General features: G+C 42.8%; 2 protein-coding genes across 2 annotated transcripts in view; one reads left to right on the top strand and one right to left on the bottom strand.

Annotated features, from left to right (window-relative positions):
* On the bottom strand, positions 1-25,549 carry sad (Cytochrome P450 family protein sad). The gene is made up of 4 exons (XM_069333857.1): positions 25,325-25,549; positions 24,654-24,814; positions 8,198-8,443; positions 1-6,564 (listed from the first exon to the last, which is right to left on the bottom strand). Exons 1-4 carry the CDS (start codon positions 25,542-25,544, stop codon positions 6,148-6,150), a joined length of 1,044 nt encoding a protein of 347 aa, XP_069189958.1. The 5' UTR covers positions 25,545-25,549; the 3' UTR covers positions 1-6,147.
* Positions 25,550-26,387: 838 nt separating this feature from the next.
* The window catches only part of LOC138369888 (uncharacterized), a 3,716-nt gene continuing 3,166 nt past the window's right edge, over positions 26,388-26,937 (top strand). Inside the window, exon 1 of the mRNA XM_069333634.1 lies at positions 26,388-26,392. Coding sequence (XP_069189735.1) covers positions 26,388-26,392 — 5 coding nt within the window. The remainder of the gene's footprint in view (positions 26,393-26,937) is intronic.

Here is a 26,937-nt window from a genome sequence, read left to right as displayed (position 1 = left end):
TCAGGTTTAGCTAAGCGGCCTCTTCCTAAGGTAGCCTCAATTTTATTTTCTAAGTCTTAGATTTACCTATTCTAATATAACAATTGTCTAAACATAACTTGACACAATAATAATCTAAGTTAATGTATCTTAAACTTTTTAAATTTTAAAGCGGAGGAATTCCTAAAATTCATACATGGAAATATTAAAACCATAAAATTATATACAGCTAAACATGAAATTTCTTTTAAATTTAGATATAATACAGATAGTCATATTTCTAACAATGTATTCCAACAATGTCCTCAATAAACTTATTTCAATTTCAATTTCAATTCCAACAATGCACTTTACCATTGCTAAGAGTTTTTATTAAGAATTCGATAGTTTTTGAGTAGTAGTAGTAATACTTTTTTAACAACATTTTCCAAGTAGTTTGAGTATAATATGTGGAAAAGATTTTCACAAGCTTGCCAGTGGACCTTCATTACTGAAAGACGTTTCTGTCAACTAATGGTAAGAGTTTGTGTTGTAGATCTCATGAAACACATTACTTATTTCTTTTATTTGAGAGAGTCTGAGGAGTAAGGTATAAAAAATATAATCTATATTATACTAAAAGCCTGAATGGGCTTAGTAGTATTTAATTTTGCGTCAGGTTAACGTCTCCCTCTTATGACATAGTTGTATGATATATATTGTAACGTCGTTTTGACGCCATGACTCTTATCAAGATGAAGTCAGTTGATTGAGAACATTTCAAGGTCAAACTTATCGTAATTGAAGTCCAACAAGCAGGTTTGTCATTTTGTTTTGTGAACAGTTTTGTTATTCCCTCAAATATGACAATTATGACAGTTTTTATATTAATTTTTTGATTGTGCGACTTTATGACCATTAGTATGAGGAAGATGGAGTTCACCTTAACCTTGAACAAGCAGTTAACAAACTGCAGCGGATATGGAATAATATAAAATACACCATAAAAGTATGCATGATTATGTATCAAACATCTGTAGTATCCTCTTGGAAAAATCTTTATTAGTTTGTCAAATATTTTGTAGTCATAGATTCATAGGTTTTCTATATACAATCTATTATTATCATCATCGTATACAAATATGGTTTAAGCATACCATTCTGCTGACTTTACCAATGCTAAGAGGTACATTGAATAGTCAAATTCCTTTTATCTTTTCAATTATTTTCGAAATTATATGATAAAATAATTCAAATAACCATAACAACTTTTCTAGGCTAGAACAAACGAAATATTCATCCCTTTCGAAGTATATATGAATAGCATTGCTCACCCATAATCTCACCACTTATACCAGTTCATGCAGCATGCAGCTTTCCTCTGCATGCTTCATCTTTAAAATCCAGGTTTTCCGAGCACCATCCTGCCCCTGCTTCACTGGAGGGCTAGCTGGCTATCATGGTTTATCAACGTGAATAGTGTTTTATAGCAGCCAAAACACTGCTCACATGAAGTCACGTGGAGACTAAATTGGCAACCCAAACTCCTTTTCAGATAGTATGTTTTGTAACTATGAGGACCAGATACAAATATTGACGTAATGGAGAATTAATAATTAATTAATTAATCAGAATTAAAATTAAACAAATTAAAAATATATAAACTTTCCTTAACCTAAACCAAACAAAGCCTAGCTTTACCAGAACAAACCTACCATAATGTTTCATAACCTTAACCTTATCTAACTCGAGTGAATCTTAGGTGGAGCACATAGTTGTGATGTTCTGCACACGGAGAGATATAAGGTATATTAGAGTGAGCAAGACTTTTCCGTGTAATTTGAATGACTTTTGAATAATAAATCCTTATTTAACTTAAGGATTTTGGATATATATTAGATACGGACCCATTAGGCACTAGACAATTTGGGAACAGGTACATTGGACCTGTTCCCAAACTCATTACCTAAAGTATTACAAAAATAAGTGGTACTCAACATAAGTTTCAGTACCCAACATTATGCTGTATCAAACTAACGAGCACAACATAGGCTGGTGTCCTAATATTGCAGTGCTCCATGAGTCTATATCTAAGGTTAGGTAGGAGTACAGTGTACATACACAATTTTTAATTTCTTCAGAGCAAGATAAATGTAAGTATCGATATTAGATGACGATAAGAAGTAAATTTGCTGCTTGAGACCAGTGCCTTAGGCTTAGATATGGGTTTTCCGTTGAACTGATTCAGAGTTTTTGGCAGAGAAGAAGTGCCCCAGATTTCAGGGCAGTATTCCAGAAATTGGCGAATAAGACTTCAGTTGAGCTGAAGTAAATGAAAAGGGAAATATATTTCCAACCAAAAAGAAATGACAAATTTATTGGAAGCACTATCGACTTTGATAATGGTCCAGGATGGACCAAAACGTCGTCGTCATCCTGACGCCAGCATACCCCACCAAGAAACTAATCACAAACAACCCTCATGCTCAGCTTGCTGCTAAATTAAGCACCATAGAAAACATTCACAATATACAAACTGAAAACAACATAGCACAGACCATATACACTGACGGATCACTCAATACAGCTACAGGGAGGGCAGGAAGTGCTGTTGCTCATCAGCCCGATAGAAGCACAATTCAAAGGAATATAAGAATTAGTAACTGGGCATCCACAATGCAAGCCGAGTTGGTAGCACTCGAAATTATTGACAACACTGAAGTAGACAGCTTAATTATTTCCGACTCCCTTTCCTCACTACAAGCAATAAACAGTTTGCAATCAAGTAATAACGTGCTTGTCTCAGAAGCAAGACATAGATATATAAGCATACTTAGCAAGAGGGTAAATATAAAAATGTTGTGGATTCCTTCGCACATTGGCCTGCAGGAACATGACAAAGTTGACGCCCTTGCTAAGGCTGCAGTAAATAAAGACAGTATTGAACGGAATCTTGAGTTATCAAATAGGTCCCTTAAAAGTGTCATTAGACGAGAACTCCTGGATGGATTTGAAGAAAGTAGAACAGTGCAAACTGGAACTAGCAGGTCCATTGTTCATCACAATTAAATGTGTGAAGTAAAACGTGTGTATGTGGCAAGTAACAAAGTCAGTAGACTAACAGATGTTGTCACAGCTCGAATAAGACTTGGCTACAAGTATCTCTGGCAGTTCGGCTTGTATAGGAATCTAGATGAAGTAAAGTGTAAAGTGTGTGGACAAAGACAGGGACACACACTCGAACACTATATCTTGGATTGTAGTAAAATTGAGCCATTTAGAGATAAATTTAGGCTCACGCTGTATGATATGGCAACCTATCTTATTACCAACGATGAAATACCTGAAATCCTTGCACTGTATCCATATTTCACTTCCAGTTGATAAACGACATATGAGATTAAGAAACCAGTACTAATAATAAACAGCAACTCCCCAATGACTCTGTAATATCTTTACTGGTCAAACAATTATGTATTAGCGATAAGACCTACCATTTATGTATAATGACTTACTGTAAAAATATAGCTCATGAAATAGAACATTCTCTGTAACTAGCTAACATTGTAACTATAAGGTGTGAAGTATAGATGAAATTGTTTATGTAGTAATTTAAGATGAGGTCTAATAAAGATCTTTTGTGCCCTCTGTAATGCTTTTTGCGCTACTGCTCACAGGATGAGTATGGGGTGCACAATAAAATAGCCGCCTCCGGCGGCAACAATCAATCGTCGTCTTTTCATCTTCTGGCGTGTGGTTTGGTCTACATTCTTCAGTCACGTTATTGTGACTCATCATCTGCATATTGGAAGCACTATTGGCAATGGATTAAATGTGAGGTTTTCATGACAGGTCAGGTGGGACGTGGTGCTCTACATGTTAATGGAGGACTGAGGTTCAAGCGAAAAGATTTAGAAATAGAACTGGTAGTCGTTTGTAGTTTGCTTTAATGTCCCTTTCACAAATTGTGCCTTATTAAGTTGCATTTAATTTCAGAGACCCAAAGAGAAATGAGGTAAAGACATTATAACTGAAGTTTGATGAAGAGTGTAAAAGTGAAGCCACCAGAAAAATAATGGCTAATATTAGCCATTAGATGTGCTGTAAAGATCACAGATGACTAAAAGAATAAGGGAGGTGACAAAACAGAACTCTGTGGAGCCCTACATTTAATGGAGGAAGAGGCAAAAGTTGAACTATTTACAACAGCAGCAATTGATTCATCAAATAGAAGCAAGAAATCACTGTACTGAGTGAACACAGAATATTTGTATCATACACTGTTAAAAGCTTTGGCAAAAGATTAACCGTAATCACGATGTGAGGTAAACTATAAGTGACATATGAGACGAGATTATCAGTAGAACAGCATTATAAACCTCCTACTGGTGATGGGAGATAAGACTGCGGTTGCTTGCATGTTTAAGAATCTTTGCATCAAGATAAATTAAAGCACTTTTGAGATAGCAAATGTCAGTCATCTGGTCCATATGGATTTTGTTTATTTAAAACTTGACGGACAATTTAGTTTAAATTAAAAATGGGGAATATAATTTACCACATAATAAATGAAAGGGCCAAGAAGACAAGTAATGCAAATTAGAGTTTGAAGAACAAAAAGTATTGAAAATGGTAGCATTTCCAGAGGAAGATGAAACAGAAGAGCCGTCAGGATTTATCAAGTGAAAAGAAGACTGACAAATATTAAGCATTTTTTTTGTAAGAAACCAAAGAACTCTGTGTTTGAAACCGACAACATTTGTCTGAAGGAAACCGTGTTTAATGGCGCGAAGAACAAACTTAAGCATTGTTTATTGTAGAAATAAAAAGATAGTCGTCAGTTGCAGGAGAAAGTTACTAAAACCTGAAATCTTAATTCCATCGATAACTTGCTAAGGTTTATGTTCAGGTGAAATAAGGTACACTAAACCAAGGCTTAGATGTCGGAGAGGAAGTGGAAAAATAAATATAGCATGAAGAGTCATTCAGCAAACTTGGATGTTTTGCACAAAGCGAAACAATAAGCTTCACAAGGAAAATAAACATAACAAATCCTGAGATGGGAAACTCAGCAGGGAAGCAGTGCCAAAGGTTGCAGTAAGGTTTACAGAATCAGGGAGGAAATAATATTAAGACCAAGATACATGAATACGGTTATGATCTGATCCTAAGAAGACATGGGTTATATGTTTACAGTATACAGTGAGATACCACAACAAAGGGGAAATATCCAGGGATTATGGAATATGTGCTTGTTAACATGGAAATTTTGTGGCTGAATAATGAATTGTTCCAGATCATTAAGAAAGTATTATAAGGAAAGCTGCTTCACCCTGAGGATCAGTAGAAGACTGTAGTCAGCCCTTGTTGTGTGCACTGAAGTCACACAAAAAGACAAGACGACAAAAGATTTTCTTATGGATTATAAGGTATGATAAGAAGTCACAGTAGTTAGGAGAGTGACAGACACGGCATATAACTGCCAAAGGGCATTAAAGTCTGACTGCTTGAGACCGATGAGACCAATGACAGGAGTATTAGTGTGATAGGAGGCACAGACGCAGTGTTACCCCGCATGTAGCGCGGGAGAGCGCAACTGGCTATACTGAGAAACAGGGGAATTATCAGAAAGTCTGGTAAAGTTTTGTTATCTTAAGGGCAAGTTGTAAAAGGAGCCACTTGGCCGTATCGCCTGAATTGATTGCTTAATTTACCACTGCAAAACAAATACCTTGCAGACACCTATATTAAACCCATAGATTATTCCTAAAAAGAACTGTATATGTAATTGGACATGAATCAGAGAACAAGAGGAAAAACATGCAATATGATGTATCATTGTCTATCTCGCTGGTTTTGAATTCCATATGAAACACACGCATATTGAACAAGGCACTTAACAGGGTAGACTATTAACTAACTGTCTATTTATATGAAAATACTGTATGTCAATGAGGTAATTCGTGATCATTTTGGGGAAAGCAGCCACGAACAACACAACTGCAAAGCGCCAGTAGGTGATTCCAGTACCATATGGTTGCCCAATGGCCTTGGAAATTTTAGGTAAACACATTCCAGCAACTATAGCAGAATGGTAGCTACACCCTTCACCCCCAGTTACCCTTCACCTGGTAACCTGGCATGCTTTATTGGTTGCCATTTTGTACTGTCACAGTCATCTACTTCTCGCTATACCCCATCGCTCAAGGGATCAATTCTCAGCTGAAGGGGCTCGGAAGTCACCCCAACCATGCGCATCACCATTTCCACCTGGTTGAGGGCGCGAATGTCTGAGCTCGCCACCAGCTTCGCCAAGAGCAGATACAGCTCTGTCTCCGCCACCCGACGCCCAATGCATGAGCGGCTGCCCACTCCAAAGGGGATGAAGGCGTGAGAATGAAGGCGTCCGTTGTTCGACAAGGAGTCAGGAGGCGAGATGGACGTCTTAGTGGCGCTGCTGGAGGTGTTGGCGAAGGGACAGCCATCTGAGGGTGCACTGGAGGTCTCAGGGACGTCCCTCAGCCAGCGCTCGGGGCGGAACTGGTGAGGGTTGGGGAAGTGGATGGGGTCACGCCCTGTTGTGCACACGGACAGTACCACCATAGTCTGTTGGAACACAAGTCAGTTAGAGCTCATGTAAATTAAATGTCAATAAGACTTCTCATTATTATTATATGATTTCTACAACATTTGTAACAATATAATTGTACTCATTTGCTTACAGTACTTACGTAGGTAAGTACGTAATTATGAAGAGTAATTTACAGAAAAGAAAAGCCAGTACGACTGTATAACACTTGTGTATAACACTGTATAACAAGAGATATGAGGCAGGGATCTGGGATATGGAAACATTGAAGAGACGCGTGGTGCCCAGCCTTTGGACGGTCGGGGATGGACGCCGACCTGCATGAAGCGAGGGCGACGCTGTACCCACCAGCCAAGGTGGGTACAGCGTCGTACCCACCAGTCAAGGTGGGTACAGCGTCGTACCCACCAGCCAAGGTGGGTACAACGTCGTACCCACCAGCCAAGGTGAGTACAGCGTCGTACCCAACAGCCAAGGTGAGTACAGCGTCGTACCCAACAGCCAAGGTGAGTACAGCGTCGTACCCAACAGCCAAGGTGGGTACAGCGTCGTACCCAACAGCCAAGGCGAGTACAGCGTCGTACCCAACAGCCAAGGTGGGTACAGCGTCGTACCAACCAGCCAAGGTGAGTACAGCGTCGTACCCAACAGCCAAGGTGGGTACAGCGTCGTACCCACCAGCCAAGGTGAGTACAGCGTCGTACCCAACAGCCAAGGTGGGTACAGCGTCGTACCCAACAGCCAAGGTGGGTACAGCGTCGTACCAACCAGCCAAGGTGAGTACAGCGTCGTACCCACCAGCCAAGGTGGGTACAGCGTCGTACCCACCAGCCAAGGTGGGTACAGCGTCGTACCCACCAGCCAAGGTGGGTGCAGCGTCGTACCCACCAGCCAAGGTGGGTACAGCGTCGTACCCACCAGCCAAGGTGGGTACAACGTCGTACCCACCAGCCAAGGTGGGTACAGCGTCGTACCCACCAGCCAAGGTGGGTACAGCGTCGTACCCACCAGCCAAGGTGGGTACAGCGTCGTACCCACCAGCCAAGGTGGGTACAGCGGCTTACCCACGAGCCAAGGTGGGTACAGCGTCGTACCCACCAGCCAAGGTGGGTACAGCGTCGTACCCACCAGCCAAGGTGGGTACAGCGTTGTACCCATCAGTACGTTGTACTGACGTACGCTGCATGTTGTTTCTACTCCTGTCGTTAATACATTCCATGTATTTTCTAAGGTTTCTTATTGTCCAGTGCAGTAACTAATCAGTTACTGAAGGACTAAATTGTTAACAATCAATCAGCCACCGAAGTGTTAATATAAAAACAATCAATCGCTTTCTGATGTGTTAATACAATTTATTAGTCACTGATGTGTTAATACAATCAATTAGTCACTGATGTGTTAATACAATCAATTAGTCACTGATGTGTTAATACAATCAATTAGTCACTGATGTGTTAATATTAAGGACACCAACCAATTGGTTGCCCGAAACGCTTTGCGTCATAGTGGCTTTAGGCATTGTATGTACTAGCTCTATCCATAAATCCATCAATATTTGTATCACACCATGTATTTATGTATGTACGTTACCTGAATAAACATTTGAATTTGAATTTTGAATTTGAATTGGTGGTATGAGGAAGGACTCACCCCTGCTGGAACCAGGTGGCCGGCCAGCGGTGAGTCGCGGGCTAGCACCCGGGTCTGGAAGGGCGCCACCGGATACATCCTCAGAGCCTCCTTCACCACGCCCTTCAGGTAGGGCAGGGAAGTCAGGTGTTCCCCTCGCACCTGCCGCGAGCCTCCTGTGGCTGCTAGCACCTCCCGGCGGGCGCGGTCAGCCTCTTGAGGGTGAGTTCCCAGGAGGTACAGGGACCATATGGCTGTGTGGGACGTCTGCATGGAGGAGAGGTAGTTGATTATCACGCCTCGCATCTACTTAACTTCCCCCACCTATACTTTGAGCAAACTAGAAGTGACAAAGCATGAAGTCATGAAAGGTTGTTCTTAGTACTCCAAGATGCACACAAATTATTAACATGTAGAAGAACTGAAGATTCCCACTATTCTAGAGAAAGAATCATACACGTCAACATGATTTGTTTGCATTTAAGTCATGAGAGACCATCATTACTCAGAGACAAACTGTTTTGTTCCCTCGTTACAACTTTATCAAACTGAACATAACTTTCAAATGTAATTTACCTGTCACTGATATTCTAATTTACGTGTACCAACTCATCCAAGTACCATCGTGCTAATCACAGAGGTCTTGGAAGTGAAACAGAATATGTTGCAAGCAGATAAAGTGAATACATTGACTCTGGAGGCAGTTGACCCTGCATTGCTGCCAGATGTTAAATTAAATTATTGCCATGTAAGCTCCTGGCTAGTTTTAAGATAACATAATGTGTAATTGAGTTAATAAACAGCCAGAAGGGTACATTATATATGATGTAAATAGGTGAGAGATTGATGGTGGTCAAATGAGTCAGAGTAGACTGTTACGGTATTATTTATTTGGATAAATTAGTTCATTTAGACTACTCTAAGGCCCCGTGGGAACACGAATTCAATTGGAAAGTGGACTGGTTGGAGAAATGTTATGTGTTTACTCTTGGGAAATTGCCTCAGTAAGTCATTATATATTCTTTAAAGTTTGGCCGCCGGCGATTTACTTTATTAACTATTATTTACTATGTACAACTCCAGGCATACTCCACAGTAATGTGTATAGTGGGAGTATGCTTGAAGAGGATCTTTGATGTACTAAAGGGGGGGGGGTATCTATCTTGAGAGATGATTTCGGGGCTTAACGTCCCCGCGGCCCAGTCTTCGACCAGGGCCTCCTTTTTGTTACACATCCCCAGGTAACAGGGGCATCAGGGTGAAAGAAACTCTGCCCATTTGTTTCCACCTCCACCGGGGATCGAACCCGGAACCTCAGGACTACGAATCCCAAGCGCTGTCCACTCAACTGTCAGGCTGTCAGGGTGAGGGACATTTCTAAGTGCACATCCTCCAGAGGGTTCAGGGCCTTATCTTGAGATGATTTCGAGGTTCTGCGTCCCCCGCGGCCCAGTACCTTGCTTGTGAACCGGTATCTTTGAACAAGGGAGCCGGTCGGTCGAGCGGACAGCACGCTGGACTTGTGATCCTGTGGTCCTGGGTTCGATGCCAGGCGCCGGCGAGAAACAATGGGCAGAGTTTCTTTCATCCTATGCCCCTGTTACCTAGCAGTAAAATAGGTACCTGGGTGTTAGTCAGCTGTCACGGGCTGCTTCCTGGGGGTGGAGGCCTGGTCGAGGACCGGGCCACGGGGACACTAAAGCCCCGAAATCATCTCAAGAAAGAAGATCTCAAGAAGGGGGTTACTGACCATTAATATACATGTCCATAGACAGTGCCAGGGTTTTGTTATTGGAAAAGGGGAACTGTAGTTAATATACAGTAAAGTATCAATACTATTTATTCCCCGTGTCCAGTGTGGAGGGGCAGATATACCCTTAGCATGTTAATTTCTTGGAGTACTTTCCCTGGTCTTGATCCAGCCAACCTTGAGGACTTGCTAGATTGAATACTTATAAGTATTAACGCAGCCCTGGGGCACAGATTAGTGGTAGGTTTACATTGCGTATACCACAATAAGTATCACAGTATCACGCTATCATAACAATCATTCATACACACTCGTCGCCTCGGCGAGAAAGGTATTGAGAATCATGCTATTTTAAAAGCAGTCACACTTGAAATAATTGTCTGCTCTATCAGAAGCTTCAGGTCTCACGAGCACTGTGTGTACACTGACGGCTCACTCCGGTTGTCAACAGGACACACAACAGCCAACCCGTCGAATACATCGCATTTTGACATATAAATCCTTTACAGAAACCTTTAAGTCTGATAAGAGAGAAATCACAGACTATAAAAACTACTTTCAGCCTGTGAAAGTACTGGTATAAAAAGTTATGATTAGTTTAGATCTGATAGTATACAGTTAAAATGGGTAGGACAAACTGTCCACTATACACTGCAACATTGTAATTGCAAGCATTAGGCTAGGGGACCCTTACTTGCGGCTGGTGGCTGCACGAGACGAATTAACTAATCCTGAGCACAACATGTACCGACTCTGCAAGTAGGAACTGTGACCTCAGACGCAGCATCAGTGGCTGCCCCAGTCATTAGACCCGTCACGCCTGTCGGTACGAGGTATATGGAGCTTTGCAATTATTTGATTAGGTACTTGTATTGTATTCTTGTCTCTTCTTGTATTCTTGAGGACAATCCTCTTGTATTCTTGAGGACATTGTCATAATGCCTGAAGAAGGGGAGATAATTGTCAGAAGGGGCCTGACAGCTGAGTGGACAGCGCTTCGGATTCGTAGTCTTGAGGTTCCGAGGTCGATCCCCGGTGGAGGCGGAAACAAATGGGCAGAGTTTCTTTCACCCTGATGCGCTTGTTCACCTAGCAGTAGCCGGTGCTACTGCTACTATAGTAGCAGTAGCTGCTACGGGCTGCTTCCCGGGGGTGTGTAACAAAAAAGGAGGCCTGGTCGAGGACCGGGCCGCGGGGACACTAAGCCCCGAAATCCTCTCAAGCTAACCTCAAGAATGCCTCTAAAGTTTGCCAGTACAGGTTACTCTTGATATGCTCCTGTAAGAGTAACCATTCTGCGATCTGGAGATTCTTAGCATCACAAGGTTATCTCTTGCTTTAAATTTATAGATTTAAATTTAAATTTAAATTTTAAATTTAAATTTTAAATTTAAATTTTAAATTTAAATTATAAATTTAAATGTTAAATTTTAAATTTAAATTTTAAATTTAAATTAAGAAATAAGAGCTCTTGCGTTAAGCCTTCACAAAATATATGGTAGCTGCACAAATGCGGATGTATCTAAGTGTGTTGTAATAAAGGAGAACTAGAGTGTGTGATGACAAAGGTCGTGATAGAGAGCAGGGTGTTACCTGACCTACCTAGAGTGTAAACAGTGTTGGAAGCTGAGGGTTGTGGTAAAGGCAAGTTGATAGTGGTGGCTCCGCTCACACGATGAGTATGGGGTGCACAATAAACTATCGCTCACAGGATGAGTATGGGGTGCATAATATACTACCGCTCACAGGATGAGTATGGGGTGCACAATAAACTACCGCTCACAGGATGAGTATGGGGTGCATAATATACTATCGCTCACAGGATGAGTATGGGGTGCACAATAAACTACCGCTCACAGGATGAGTATGGGGTGCATAATATACTACCGCTCACAGGATGAGTATGGGGTGCACAATAAACTACCGCTCACAGGATGAGTATGGGGTGCATAATATACTATCGCTCACAGGATGAGTATGGGGTGCACAATAAGCTACAGCTCACAGGATGAGTATGGGGTGCACAATATACTACCGCTCACAGGATGAGTATGGGGTGCACAATAAACTACCGCTCACAGGATGAGTATGGGGTGCATAATATACTACCGCTCACAGGATGAGTATGGGGTGCACAATAAACTACCGCTCACAGGATGAGTATGGGGTGCATAATATACTATCGCTCACAGGATGAGTATGGGGTGCACAATAAGCTACAGCTCACAGGATGAGTATGGGGTGCACAATATACTACCGCTCACAGGATGAGTATGGGGTGCACAATAAACTATCGCTCCCAGGATGAGTATGGGGTGCACAATAAACTATCGCTCCCAGGATGAGTATGGGGTGCACAATATACTATCGCTCACAGGATGAGTATGGGGTGCACAATAAACTACCGCTCACAGGATGAGTATGGGGTGCATAATATACTATCGCTCACAGGATGAGTATGGGGTGCACAATAAGCTACAGCTCACAGGATGAGTATGGGGTGCACAATATACTACCGCTCACAGGATGAGTATGGGGTGCATAATATACTACCGCTCACAGGATGAGTATGGGGTGCACAATAAACTACCGCTCACAGGATGAGTATGGGGTGCATAATATACTACCGCTCACAGGATGAGTATGGGGTGCACAATAAACTACCGCTCACAGGATGAGTATGGGGTGCATAATATACTACCGCTCACAGGATGAGTATGGGGTGCACAATAAACTACCGCTCACAGGATGAGTATGGGGTGCACAATATACTACCGCTCACAGGATGAGTATGGGGTGCATAATAAACTACTGGTCACAGGATGAGTATGGGGTGCATAATAAACTACTGGTCACAGGATGAGTATGGGGTGCATAATATACTACCGCTCACAGGATGAGTATGGGGTACACAATATACTACCGCTCACACGATGAGTATGGGGTACACAATATACTACCGCTCACAGGATGAGTATGGGGTGCACAATATACTACCGCTCACAGGATGAGTATGGGGTGCATAATATACTACCGCTCACAGGATGAGTATGGGGTGCACAATATACTACCGCTCACAGGATGAGTATGGGGTACACAATATACTACCGCTCACAGGATGAGTATGGGGTGCACAATATACTACCGCTCACAGGATGAGTATGGGGTGCACAATATACTACCGCTCACAGGATGAGTATGGGGTGCACAATATACTACCGCTCACAGGATGAGTATGGGGTGCACAATATACTACCGCTCACAGGATGAGTATGGGGTGCATAATATACTACCGCTCACAGGATGAGTATGGGGTGCACAATATACTACCGCTCACAGGATGAGTATGGGGTGCACAATATACTACCGCTCACAGGATGAGTATGGGGTGCACAATATACTACCGCTCACAGGATGAGTATGGGGTGCATAATATACTACCGCTCACAGGATGAGTATGGGGTGCATAATATACTACCGCTCACAGGATGAGTATGGGGTGCACAATATACTACCGCTCACAGGATGAGTATGGGGTACACAATATACTACCGCTCACAGGATGAGTATGGGGTGCACAATATACTATCGCTCCCAGGATGAGTATGGGGTGCACAATAAGCTACCGCTCACAGGATGAGTATGGGGTGCACAATATACTACCGCTCACAGGATGAGTATGGGGTGTATAATAAACTACTGCTCACAGAAGTATAAGGTACACAATACACTACCGCTCACAGGATTATTATGTGCACAGTAAACTATCGCCCACAGGAGGAGTAAGGAATGCTCAATAAACTACCGCTGTTAAGAGAGTGTTTAACAGCTCTGGCTGGGTTATGGGCAATACAGCTCCACCATCTGAAACATCCCACACTCCTCTCAACTCTCCTTCAACTTACTCTCAGCTCCCCCTTCCCTATGGAGAGCTGAGAGTAAGCTGGAGATTCCTGGAGACGTGCTGGGGGTCGCATGGAGTCCAGCCCGTCAAGAAAACGGTCAATTTATAGTGTCCTCTCCTAACCTACCAGAGGACCCAAAACAGAAAACGGGACAGTAAGTCACTTTCGCCAACCGCTTCCATTTTCTAGTACGACATTTTTTAGCCTTAGGTAATGCATAGGAGCGAAATGCGACGTTCTTTAGTAAGAGGACAGGCTGGGGGAGAAAGGGTGGTTTTCTCTCAGCACATCTGAGGGGTGTCTAACCAAAAACGAGCAACAACTGTCACTGAGCTTTGTTGCTGGAGGTGAACTAGGAGTTTATTTTCCAATGGATTTTCCGGTACTATTTGTCTACATCAAATAATTAACCATTCGGTGAGATGGAGATTTTAAGTATCATAGCTACATTACTCACTCCCGTGTGGACGCTAAGTCCCGAAATCATCTCAAGATAACTGACACCTATATATATCAGATACCTATCCTCTCGAGCCTCCACAACGTCATTAAATTGATGTACTAATATTTCCGACATAACCTAACCTAACCGGGGTCCCACGAATACAAAACGGGACATCACGTCAATTTTGCGAACACCTATGATTTTTAGTACACCAGTTTTTGGCCTTAAGGGATTTACACGCCAAAAGGGGACGTACTAATTGAGAGGACGAGTTATATATGCATCACATAACGTCCACCAAACAATGCGACTTAGTGGTTGGCAGAAAACTAGGTTAGGCTACCGTTACCTGTGGCAGGTGGCTGCTGATGACTCCCAATCCTGAGCACTCCAGGAATGTGTAAACTCTGTGAGCCAGAACTCATAGAGTTCTGTGAGTTCTGACTCACATGATCATGATCCCACCCGCAACTATTGAATGGCCGGTCATTAGACCGTTCACACCTGGCGGTATGAGGTACCTGGAACTCTGTAATTATTTTATACACTCCCGTGTTATTGAGGATATCCTCATAGTGCACCCTAAGCTTACCAGTTCAGGCTACTGACCCCCAACCACTTGGCCTAGACGGTCTTGCTTCATGCTGGTCGGCGTTCAATCTCCGATCGTCCAAGTGGTTGGGCACCATTCCTTTACCCCCTCCCCCCCCTGTTCCATCCCAAATCCTTATCCTGATTCCTTCCCAGTCAAATATAGTCGTAATGGCCTGGCGCTCTTCCCTGATAATTCCCCCCCCCCCCCTTCTTCATGATCAGATTTTTTATTAATTTTTGCCTAACCATTCTGATGGGGATTTTGTATTTTTTTGTATCACACATGTCTTGACAGACACTATGTAACCCCTCATATAGTATAACCCAAAGGTATGTGCATACATGTGGAAGTATATAAATATATTAATGAAAACGGATTAATGCGGGATATAATTATGGTGATAAATAATTAAATAAAGCAATGTGATTCTACCGTTACTTCCAGCATTATTTGCTGGAAATTATTGAAATTCCAGTCATACCCTTAGGAGCTGCCGGTACGAGGTACCTACAGCTCTAGGTACTTCACCAAATCTCGCGTCCTTGAAGACAACCTCAGTTTATCCAATGTTAGTGCTGGCTGGCTGATTTCGTGCCCCAGAATTGCTTTTGTTAATTTTGTCCTGAAGGGCTAGTTTATTGGGCAGCGTCACTCGTTCCGTGGGTGAACATACCATCATAGCAACATATACAGCGTCTTCCCTCAACAGGAAGAAAACCCACTGAGTTATTCATCCTATCACTTGTACCCAGACGCAGCTGGGACTTACATAAACGTCTCAAGTGGACCACTATGACACAACTATGTAAGTATGTAGACACGTAAACGGTGGGTGGTGTTACAGACTTGTTAACTCGTAGCAGGTCCTGGCGGCAAGGAGGGCAGTCTAGCGGAAGGCAGTTTGAGCATCGCCAAGTTCGCCTCGGGTGTTCCTTGAGCGGTTGTTTTATTGTTAAGTGGTGGCCGCCCTCAGAGGTCTGTACCACACGTTAAGTGGTGGCCGCCCTCAGAGGTCTGTACCACACGTTAAGTGGTGGCCGCCCTCAGAGGTCTGTACCACACGTTAAGTGGTGGCCGCCCTCAGAGGTCTGTACCACACGTTAAGTGGTGGCCGCCCTCAGAGGTCTGTACCACACGTTAAGTGGTGGCCGCCCTCAGAGGTCTGTACCACACATCACGCGGCATTCCAACACGGGTGGGTGGTGGTGGTGTGATGATGGTGTGCTGGTAGTGGTGGTGTAGTGATGGTGGTGTGGTGATGGTGTGCTGGTAGTGGTGGTGTAGTGATGGTGGTGTGGTGATGGTGTGGTGGTAGTGGTGGTGTAGTGATGGTGGTGTGGTGATGGTGTGGTGGTAGTGGTGGTGTAGTGATGGTGGTGTGGTGATGGTGTGGTGTGGTGATGGTGGTGTGGTGATGGTGGTGGTGATGGTGGTGTGGTGATGGTGGTTGTGGTGATGGTGGTGTGGTGATAGTGGTGTGGTGATGGTGGTGGTGATGTTGGTGTGATGATGGTGGTGTGATGGTGGTGGTGTGGTGATGGAGCTTTTGGTAGCGACAGTAATGGGGTGGTAATGGGAGGGGGGGGGAGAGATAAGGGAAGATGGAGGACAATTGTAGTAGTGTGTACTCACCTAGTTGTGCTTGCAGGGGGCTGAGCTCCGGCTCTTTGGTCCCATGTGTTGTTGACGGTTGAGAGGGGTTCAGTTGTGGGAGACATGAAGAATGTGTTGGACGGGAGGAAACACCCGTCCTCTCGAGCGTTCACAACGCCACTAAACTGACGTACTATATTGCCGTAGCATAACTTAACCCAGAACACGAAGAGAAAACGGGACGTCACGTCAATTTTGCGAGCCGCTATGAGTATTAATTGTTACACCAGTTTATGCTATTAGCGGATTTATAACGTCAAGATGCGATGTGCTGTTCAAGAGGACGGGTTGTGTGGTGGCCGGAGGGTGATTGTGGTGGCGTGCAGTGGTTGTGGTAGCGTGCAGTGGTTGTGGTGGCGTGCAGTGGTTGTGGTGGCGTGCAGTGGATGTGGTGGCGTGCAGTGGTTGTGGTGGCGTGCAGTGGTTGTGGTGGCGTGCAGTGGATGTGGTGGCGTGCAGTGGTTGGTGACCGTAGTGGGAAGAGGAGTGATGCAGGTCACACACACACACACACACACACACACACACACACACACACACACACACACACGCACTTCAGGAACAGGTTGTGGAAGCAAATACTATTCATAATTTTAAAACCAGGTATGATAGGGAAATAGGACAGGAGTCATTGCTGTAAACAACCGATGCTCGAAAGGCGGGATCCAAGAGTCAATGCTCGATCCTGCAGACACAACTAGGTGAGTACACACACACACACAGACACACACACACACACACACACACACAAACACACACGCACACGCGCACACACACACACACACACACACACACACACACACACACACACACACACACACACACACACACCTTGACGTGCTTGCAGGGTCAACAATCACCTCACTATCCCTGCCACTGCAAGACTCAACAACAGAAGCGATAACCCTTAACCCTCATGCCTCGTGTTTTATTTTGAAGTTATTCAATAACCCTTCATCACCCTACCTCATCCGTCAACAACCATCCCTCACTCAACCTCATCAATCAATACTCCTTCCTCACACTGCCTTACCCATCTTACTCATCACTTACCCCCCCCCCCCCTCACCTCTCCCCCCCTTTTATCCACTATCCTTACCTCGCTAATCACGCTCTTTGTGCCTCATGTTTATCACTCTGGATCAGATATACTTATAATTGCCCTTTTGATCCCCGCGTCTTTCACTATCCGCGAAAAATACATTGTTGTTGCTATGGCTACGGGAGCTTTGATGTTGCTATGGTTACGGGAGCTTTGATGTTGCTATGGTGACGGGAGCTTTGTTGTTGCTATGGCGACGGGAGCTTTGATGTTGCTATGGTTACGGGAGCTTTGATGTTGCTATGGTTACGGGAGCTTTGATGTTGCTATGGCGACGGGAGCTTTGATGTTGCTATGGTGACGGGAGCTTTGATGTTGCTATGGTGACGGGAGCTTTGTTGTTGCTATGGCTACGGGAGCTTTGATGTTGCTATGGTGACGGGAGCTTTGTTGTTGCTATGGTGACGGGAGCTTTGATGTTGCTATGGTGACGGGAGCTTTGTTGTTGCTATGGTGACGGGAGCTTTGATGTTGCTATGGTGACGGGAGCTTTGTTGTTGCTATGGCTACGGGAGCTTTGATGTTGCTATGGTGACGGGAGCTTTGATGTTGCTATGGTGACGGGAGCTTTGTTGTTGCTATGGTGACGGGAGCTTTGATGTTGCTATGGTTATGGGAGCTTTGATGTTGCTATGGTGACGGGAGCTTCATTGTTGCTATGGTGACGGGAGCTTCATTGTTGCTATGGTGACGGGAGCTTCATTGTTGCTATGGTGACGGGAGCTTCATTGTTGCTATGGTGACGGGAGCTTCATTGTTGCTATGGTGACGGGAACTTCCTTATCATTATGGTGACAGGGGCTACGGGCCCATGCTAGGAAGCTTCTACATATACCCAGCCAAACTCATACATATATATGTCTTCAACTTCGTTTGGAACAATCCAGTGATCCCTCATCTATGCCTTAGCCAGTAATTTGGTCCATAAATCAACAATCCTGTTTCCAAACCAGTATTTACCCAGGTCTTTCCTAAAACTAAATTAATCCAATATGTAGCCATTGTTTTTGTTCTATTTCGAGTTGATATATTTAACATTTCATTAACATCTCCCTTCCATCCTGTTGTATACTTGGTTCATGTCTCTCCCCTTTACTCCTTATCCTTCTATAGAATGTACACTAAGCGTTGTTAATCTCTCTCATAAAAAGGGTTTCTAATTCCTGGGATTAACTTTCTCATCTTTCTTTTCACGCCTTCAAGTTAATTTATGTCCATTTTATAGTCGGGAGACGAAACTTAAACTGCATACTCTAAATGGTGCATAAAACAGGCAAGATAAAGCTGATGGATAACATCAGATATAATCAGCTTTATATATATATATACATATATATATTAGAAAAAGTATATAAATTAGTATATAATATTTAGTATACAAACTAAATATTATATATACTATATTTATATCAGTATATATTATATTAGTAAAAATTAAGTATATTAGTAGTAGTATAAAATAGTATATACTATTAAATAAGTATATATAATATAAATATATATATAATATAAGTATATATAATATAAATATATATATAATATAAATATATATATAAGTATATATAATATAAAATAGTATATTAGTATATAGTAGTAAAAAATAGTATATTAGTATATACTAATATAATATATACTAACATCAGATTTGTTCATAACATCAGATGTCTCATTCCTAACGCTTCGTGAATCGCCCAATATTCTTTACATTTTTGCTCTGATATTTTGGCTTAGGATCCCCTACTAATCATCATTCCCAGATTTCTTTAGTATTTAGATTTGACATTTTTAACGTTGTTGTTGTTGTTGTTTTAGATTTAGTTACTTAGACAAAATGTCCATGTAGCTCGGGCTATAGTGAACCCGTAGTTGAGTTCGGTTATTCTCGATAACCTTTTTACTGTGATATTTGGGTCAAAGTTTTAAACGGAGGTGGGGTTTCCTCCTTTTTCCCTGTTACTTTTTAGCTTCTGTTTTAACGCACTGGTTTTAGTCTTGTTTTAAAAACATTATCTTGGTGGCGGATATAGATGCACAGTGTTCACTAGTGTCTCATTCTTCAACTGTTTTTCTAATCATTGTTGTCGCTGTGGAATTTGCATCTAATGCAGCTGCTGTCGTTGGATTAATGTTGAGTTTGATGTGCAGGGCTTCAGTTGCCACACATTCCAGCAAGTAATGCAATAGTGGCGCCTCTGCATCTGTTCCACAGATATGGCACTCTTTAACTATTGGGTTTATTACCTCCCAGCAGCACTTGTAACCAAGTCTGTGTCCGTGTATGGCTACTGCAATGTCTCTGGACATCTTTTAGTCAGGTTTGAAAGAGTAGTTCCCAGTGGCTTGTTTGTACCACATCGCAGTGGGTCTTCCTTCCGCTACTTTGGCTCTGTGGCGACTTTGAAATTGAAATTGAAATAAGTTTATTGAGGTAAAATACACACAAAGGGATGAGGTAGCTCAAGCTATTCTCACCCCGTTCAGTACATCGTGTTAATACATACATAGACACACATCACAAACAATAAACATATTACCAAACATTCTGAGAGATAAACATATACATTTCCTTGTGGCGACTTTTGATAGTTGGGAGAATTTTCTTAATAGTCTCCTTAGTCTGTGAAAAGCTTGGAGGTATTTTAACCTGGACATTTTCAACATTGTCCAACTGTTATCTAGTGGTGGTGGTGTGGATGAGATGATCACACTTGAGAGTGATGCTCGTAGAGAGTGAGTGATGGAGCAAGATAGGTATTGACTCTTTTTCTTGCTCTGATGAAGGCGTTCAGCTTTTTCTATACTAATATAATATATACTAATACAAACATAGTATATATAATATTTAGTATATATACTAAACATTATATACTAATTTTATATACTTTTTCTAATATATATATATATATATATATATATATATATACATATATATATATATATATATATATATATATATATATATGTGAGGGTAAAGTGTCTCATTAGACCTATAAACGTTACGTATTAGCTACTAAAGGATGAGGAAGATTATATAACAAAAAACAGCTTCCCCAAGCTAGTAAAGAAATAAAAAAAAACAGGGAAAGCAAAAATTTGATATAAATTGCAGAAGCGAGTGAAGTGAAGTCAACCCCCCATTGTGTTCCTGCCGATACCTGAGCATGTCAAAGAGAGAGAACTCCAGCACTGACAAGAGTCAGGCTATCTAATAGGGCTGAGGTACGACGGGCTTGGACAACAAGACCTCACCGCGCTGGAGAAAGGGAAAGGACAAAGGAGACAGAAATAACAGAGAGATATCTGCGAGTCATAGAGACATTGACAAAGTAAAGAAAAGCCAACATGCATTTATCTTACGTTCATGCGTTTAGCGTGAACGTAAGATAAAGGCGCTTGCATGGAAAATAGACCCAGGTGAGTCGTAAGGATGTAAGAGATAGATTAGCCTTACTTTATACCAAATTTCAAGCGTTAGTGCGCTAACTAACGAGAAGACTTTGCAATAATCGGCCAGCGATTGAAAGGCAATGTTACCAGGAGCAGAAGCTCCTCTGCGAGTACATACAGGTGACCAGATATAGGTGAATACGCGCAGGGAAACCACCAGAGGGCTTGTGGCATCAGTAGTAACACTACAGGTTCAATGGGAGACCCAGTAAGCCATGAAGGGGGAGGCATGAGAGGTCAGGACTTCTGCTAGGACCAGTCTCTCTCCTTCACTGGCCCCCAGCGTCCTTACTGCCTCCACTACATCATTGTTCCCAGTTATTTATACACATCATGTTGGCTGTGTTATTAGTAGTAGTAATCTGATTACCATTGGCAGAAAAGTATATCCGGATTAAGACAAAAACGAAATATATATAATAATATATGTATGTATGTATGTATGTATGTATGTATGTATGTATGTATGTATGTATGTATGTATGTATGTATGTATGTATGTATGTACTGTATATACATACATAAATGTATGAGGTCTTCAACGTTCACTAAGATGATGAGGAGGGACTCAAAGAGCCGAGAGGTTCGCTGTAAGTGAGCACAAACATTCGAGTGTTAATATTTGACTATATTACCTTAGAGAAACCTCGCTAGACTCAGCCTCTGGCCACATCCTGAGTCATGTTACTCTAGACATAGCCCCTTCCACACAGTCCCTTTCACACAGCCCCCTTCCACACAGCCCCTTCCACACAGCCCCTTCCACACAGTCCCTTTCACACAGCCCCCTTCCACACAGCCCCTTCCACACAGCCCCTTCCACACAGTCCCTTTCACACAGCCCCCTTCCACACAGCCCCTTCCACACAGCCCCTTCCACACAGCCCCTTCCACACAGCCCCTTCCACACAGCCCCTTCCACACAGCCCCTTCCACACATGCAGTGTACCTCTTGCCTAGCCGACAATAACAAGGCGGGAACTGTCCCACTCCCACTTCCTTCCCCTCTTTCCCATCCCCTTTACGTTGCTATGGTGACCCCTCAACACAAATAATAATAATAATAATAAAAATAATAATAATAATAATGGAGAACCTTACTACAATGCCGTAGAGATTGAAGGAAGGTGAAGAAAGAACCCAATTTATATTTAAGTGTAATGAAAACTAAGTATTGGGATGTAACCTTTACCTTTATACAATGTTCTCCAATGTATATAATGAACATTGTATACATTACATTCATGAAGAATGTAGGTTACACCCGAAACCGTAGTTTTTAATACACTTAAATATAAATTGGGTCGTTCCTCTCCCTTTAATAATAATAATAATACATAGAGAAATCACATTAACGTGTTATATCAATGAACAAATCCAGACCAGAGCGCGTCTGGGAACACCCAGTGCCTGGGTTCGAACCCACATCACGGCTCCTGTTGGATTTGTTCAGTAATAATAATGTGTTTGCCACAACTACATTTCAGTCCATCGTCTTTAAGTGCTCTAAGTGCTGAGAGCAACTATCTGATCGAACGATCCGATATGTCCTATTCGATCCCAAATTTGTTACGTCTTGGCAGTATAGAAAATCGGAAAAGTACCTAAATAACCTAATCTGTGCAAGCAATCCTAGGCTTAATACACACTATCTTAGGCCTAATATAGCCCATATATGTGCTATACTTGGCCTAGAAAATGTGCAATTTTAATTATATTAATAGAACTTAATGTTAATCAAATTAATAGAACTAGATATGAACTTTTTTGGGGGGTTCAACGCTACATATTGACGCGTTCCAGTAAATAATTTCTATAAGGACTATACTCATAGGAGGATAGTTGTAGTATTTGCGAACGATATTTGGATGACGTTATAGATCAATAAATTAATAAGTAAACAATTTAATACAGAGCAGATTAATGATCAGATATTTGAAAAACATAAAGGCAAATATATTGATAGAAACCACGTCATCAAAATAGTAAGATCATTCACTTCAACAGCTGGAAATGGCGTCTCCGGTAATGGTACCCTCCAGTAATCACTTGTGAGAGCTGACAACACCAAAATATAACCAGACAACAGTGTGTGCGCAGACAATAAGTAGTGTTGACAGAATAAAGAGCAGATAGCGTGTGTGCAGACAGCGTGTGAGCAGACAGCGTGTGAGCAGACAGCGTGTGAGCAGGCATTGTGTGAGCAGACAGCGTGTGAGCAGACAGCGTGAGAGCAGACAGCGTGTGAGCAGACAGCGTGTGAGCAGACAGCGTGTGAGCAGACAGCGTGTGAGCAGACAGTAGTGAGAGCAGACAGCGTGTGAGCAGACAGCGTGAGAGCAGACAGCGTGTGAGCAGACAGCGTGTGAGCAGACAGCGTGTGAGCAGACAGCGTGTGAGCAGACAGCGTGAGAGCAGACGGCGTGTGAGCAGGCAACGTGTGAGCAGGCAGTGTGTGAGCAGACAGTGTGGGAGCAGACAGCGTGTGAGCAGACAGCGTGAGAGCAGGCAACGTGTGTTGTGTTCTGGGCAAAGATTCAGGCAACCACTAGCGGACTGCCGCCAGGCGTGCGAGGCGATGGTAACAGAACAGTGAGTGTGGGGAAGCTGTGGTCAACAGCGCCTCCCCCTAGTCCATAAGTCGTATGTACACGTTCAGACTTGGTCTCGCTCTATGGAAATTCCTTCTACATAAGAGTCCCAGGCATGGCACCCCCGGCTTACGGGCTATTCATGCCCGTGCCACCTCTTGGGTGGCTTAATCTTCATCAATCGGCACCGCGGCAGCCATGAGATGGTGGTATTCTTGGAAGGGAGCATTTGGCATTCGCCACAACACTCAGACGGAGCAGACTAGCGGACACCACTAGTGAGAGTCGTGAGTAGTTAAGTTATTAGATGCCAATCGCAGTGGGAACTACTGTTGGTACTTAACCCTAAACTTGAACCACCTACCATTCTCACACGAGTGGTATTGACATGCAACCCACTACCGTCTGCTATCACAGTCTACACCATCTGATCCAGTGGCTGCAACATGTCTTCCACAATCGCCTCACCAGGAGTCAATCTCAAGTCGTATATGTGTTGGCTGCTGGAGCCAAGTGTCGGAGTTAGGGCACTGATGTAATGATTGTGTTCAATTATATTGTGTGTGTAATGAACCATCAATATGTTGCTCGGCTTTGTTTCCACCCACCAGTGAATCATACCGAAGTGAGAGAGTTTGTGACAAGAACGCTGAGAAGCGGTCAACAGTGTTGCTTGTTTCTTTGTGAAAGGTGATCTCAATATGACAGACAGCAAGTAGCAGCGGGCATGGAAACCAGAGGGAAGTAACGGACTGGAAACCAGAGGGAAGTAACGGACTGGAAACCAGAGGGAAGTAACGGACTGGAAACTAGAGGGAAGTAACGGACTGGAAACCAGAGGGAAGTAACGGACTGGAAACCAGAGGGAAGTAACGGACTGGAAACCAGAGGGAAGTAACGGACTGGAAACCAGAGGGAAGTAACGGACTGGAAACCAGAGGGAAGTAACGGACTGGAAACCAGAGGGAAGTAACGGACTGGAAACCAACCGTGTCTGCAGCACCAATGAAGAGATCTGTCAGAAGGCGGATGATAATGTGGTCTTCAAGGTGGTCCTCCTGCAGGAGGCAGTCGAGCAGCGTGGAGGGCGCCTCCCCTCGCTCCTGCTTCGCTCGGGACTCCTTCAGTCCCTCCTCCACCAGCTGTTGGCCTGTTGACATCGAACGCGTCAAAAAAGTCTCAACATAAAGCTAACATTTATAATGTATAAGAACTAAATGTTATTGGTACTGTTAAATTGTATTGTATTTGAATATGTATTGATATTTTCAATGTGTATTGGTATTTTTAATGTATATTGGTACTTTCAACGTGTACTAGTGCTGTTAAAGTGTATTAGTATTTTAATGTGTATTGGCATTTAATGTGTTTCTATATTGATAATTTTAGTGTGTATTATAGATCTGAGAGTGATATAAAACTGCAACAAGCTTGTAAGATAAATAACTCTTTTAGTATGTGTAGGTTAGTGAAGTGAAGGTAGATAGTGAAGGTAGAATGGCAGGTGTAATGAAGGTAGAGTGATAGAGGTGATAGAAAGATGTGTAACTGGGTATGAAGTGCATTATGGGACATATAACAAGAGGCAGTTTTGAAGGTGGAAGTGTGAGCGAGGCGTGTGCCAGATAGTTGGAGGTATAAGGAGGAGACCAGTACCCACCAGCATCAAGGGCTCGGTCAACAACGTCTGCAAAGCGACTCCAAACTTTGAGCCTAAGCGCCTTGGCCAGAGCAGGCGGGAAGGTGCCCATGGCGCACGTCTCCTGGAAGATCCCGTGGATCGCCTTGATGAATCTCTCCATATCCTCTTGACTCCTACTGCTGCTGTCAGAGTTCCTCGAATCTTCACTCAGGAAACCTAACCTATTCCCGAAGACCATGACGCCCAGGGCTGTCAAAAATAAAGAAAATGAAAATCTAGGTAATAGGATAGAACAGTACTTTGGGATTTAAATAATCTGGATAAAATATTCTCAGTGTATGACTGACAAAACTATTAATGGTATGCTACAGAAAGTCCCTCTCTTTCTGAACCCCATTTAGCTCACAGGGCTCTGACTTGCTTGATTCCTCCATTAGGTACACTGATACACTACACTGTGCATCTGTGCTGTCAGACGCGATGAGGCGAATTGGCCTCTGTACATCTGAAACAGCAGCCGGCATCGCTGTTCTATCTCTACTTCCGCTCTTCAGACAATAACTATAGACTTGTCCTCCCTGCTTGTTCTCTAGCCTCACTATTCATTGAATAACTTCAGCTCAGTCCTCCTTTGTTCCTTCACTACAGCCAAGTCTTTAACCTCTGATTGAAGAGGTCTGAACCACTTCAGACCTCATCTACTCTGCTTGAGTGGATGAAACATTATTATCCACGTTTATTATGGTTAACTATTTATATGACTGGGACGTGGATCACCACCTTCCCTTCCATGGTCACGACTCACCCCAGAGAAGGCCTAAAGTCTCAACTGGTAGTGTATCTTCGAGATCCTTTCTTACAGGAGTATACTCAGTAGTATACCCGGCTGCGGGTTACCGTTCTGGTGGTCTGTGGTCCGAGGCTCTAGGTTGGGTTACCGTTACCTGTGGCAGGTGGCTGCAAGACACGAATCTGCCAACCCTGAGCACTCCAGGAGTAAACTCTGCGAGCCGGAACTTGGATATGATATCACACATTATATTATGGTATATCCGTTAGTAGACTCATTAGACCAGTCGGCATGAGGTACCTATATGGAGCAACACATGCTGTAATCTCCGAAAGTTCTTCACAGATTTCTATGAAATTTTGAGACAACTTTGCATTCGAATAGGCGCGTCTTTTTATATACCTACTATATAGATACCACCCCTGTGACAGGTAAAAACATGCGTTTAAAAACATGCTTTTCTTCTGTCAATTATTTTATTCCTTCTCGTGTTCCTGATGATATTCTCATCATTTACCCAAAGTTTGCTACTTGATGGCTAACTGTTTACATATCCCTCTATGACAAATCATCCTAAGATATATGGATCTTAGTATGGCATAACTTTAAGGAAACTGTCTAAATGCATCTACGTATGTAAGAAAGAATGTTTCTTTGCAAGTCTGGGTTATAGTTAATGTTTTTTTTTTCTTTTGCTTCACTAAATTATAGGCAAGACTAGTGTTTGTAAAATTAAGATCCCCATTTCCCAGGATGACGAAAACTTCACGGAAAACGAGGATCGATGAGGTAATTATAGACACACACACACACACATGTCTGGCAGTGATGGAACACACAC

The sequence above is a fragment of the Procambarus clarkii genome, chromosome 30, assembly GCF_040958095.1.
Source record: "Procambarus clarkii isolate CNS0578487 chromosome 30, FALCON_Pclarkii_2.0, whole genome shotgun sequence".
Lineage (NCBI taxonomy): Eukaryota > Metazoa > Arthropoda > Malacostraca > Decapoda > Cambaridae > Procambarus > Procambarus clarkii.
The sequence above is the reverse complement of the archived record's forward strand: the minus strand, read 5'-3'. Positions and strand labels throughout refer to the sequence as shown.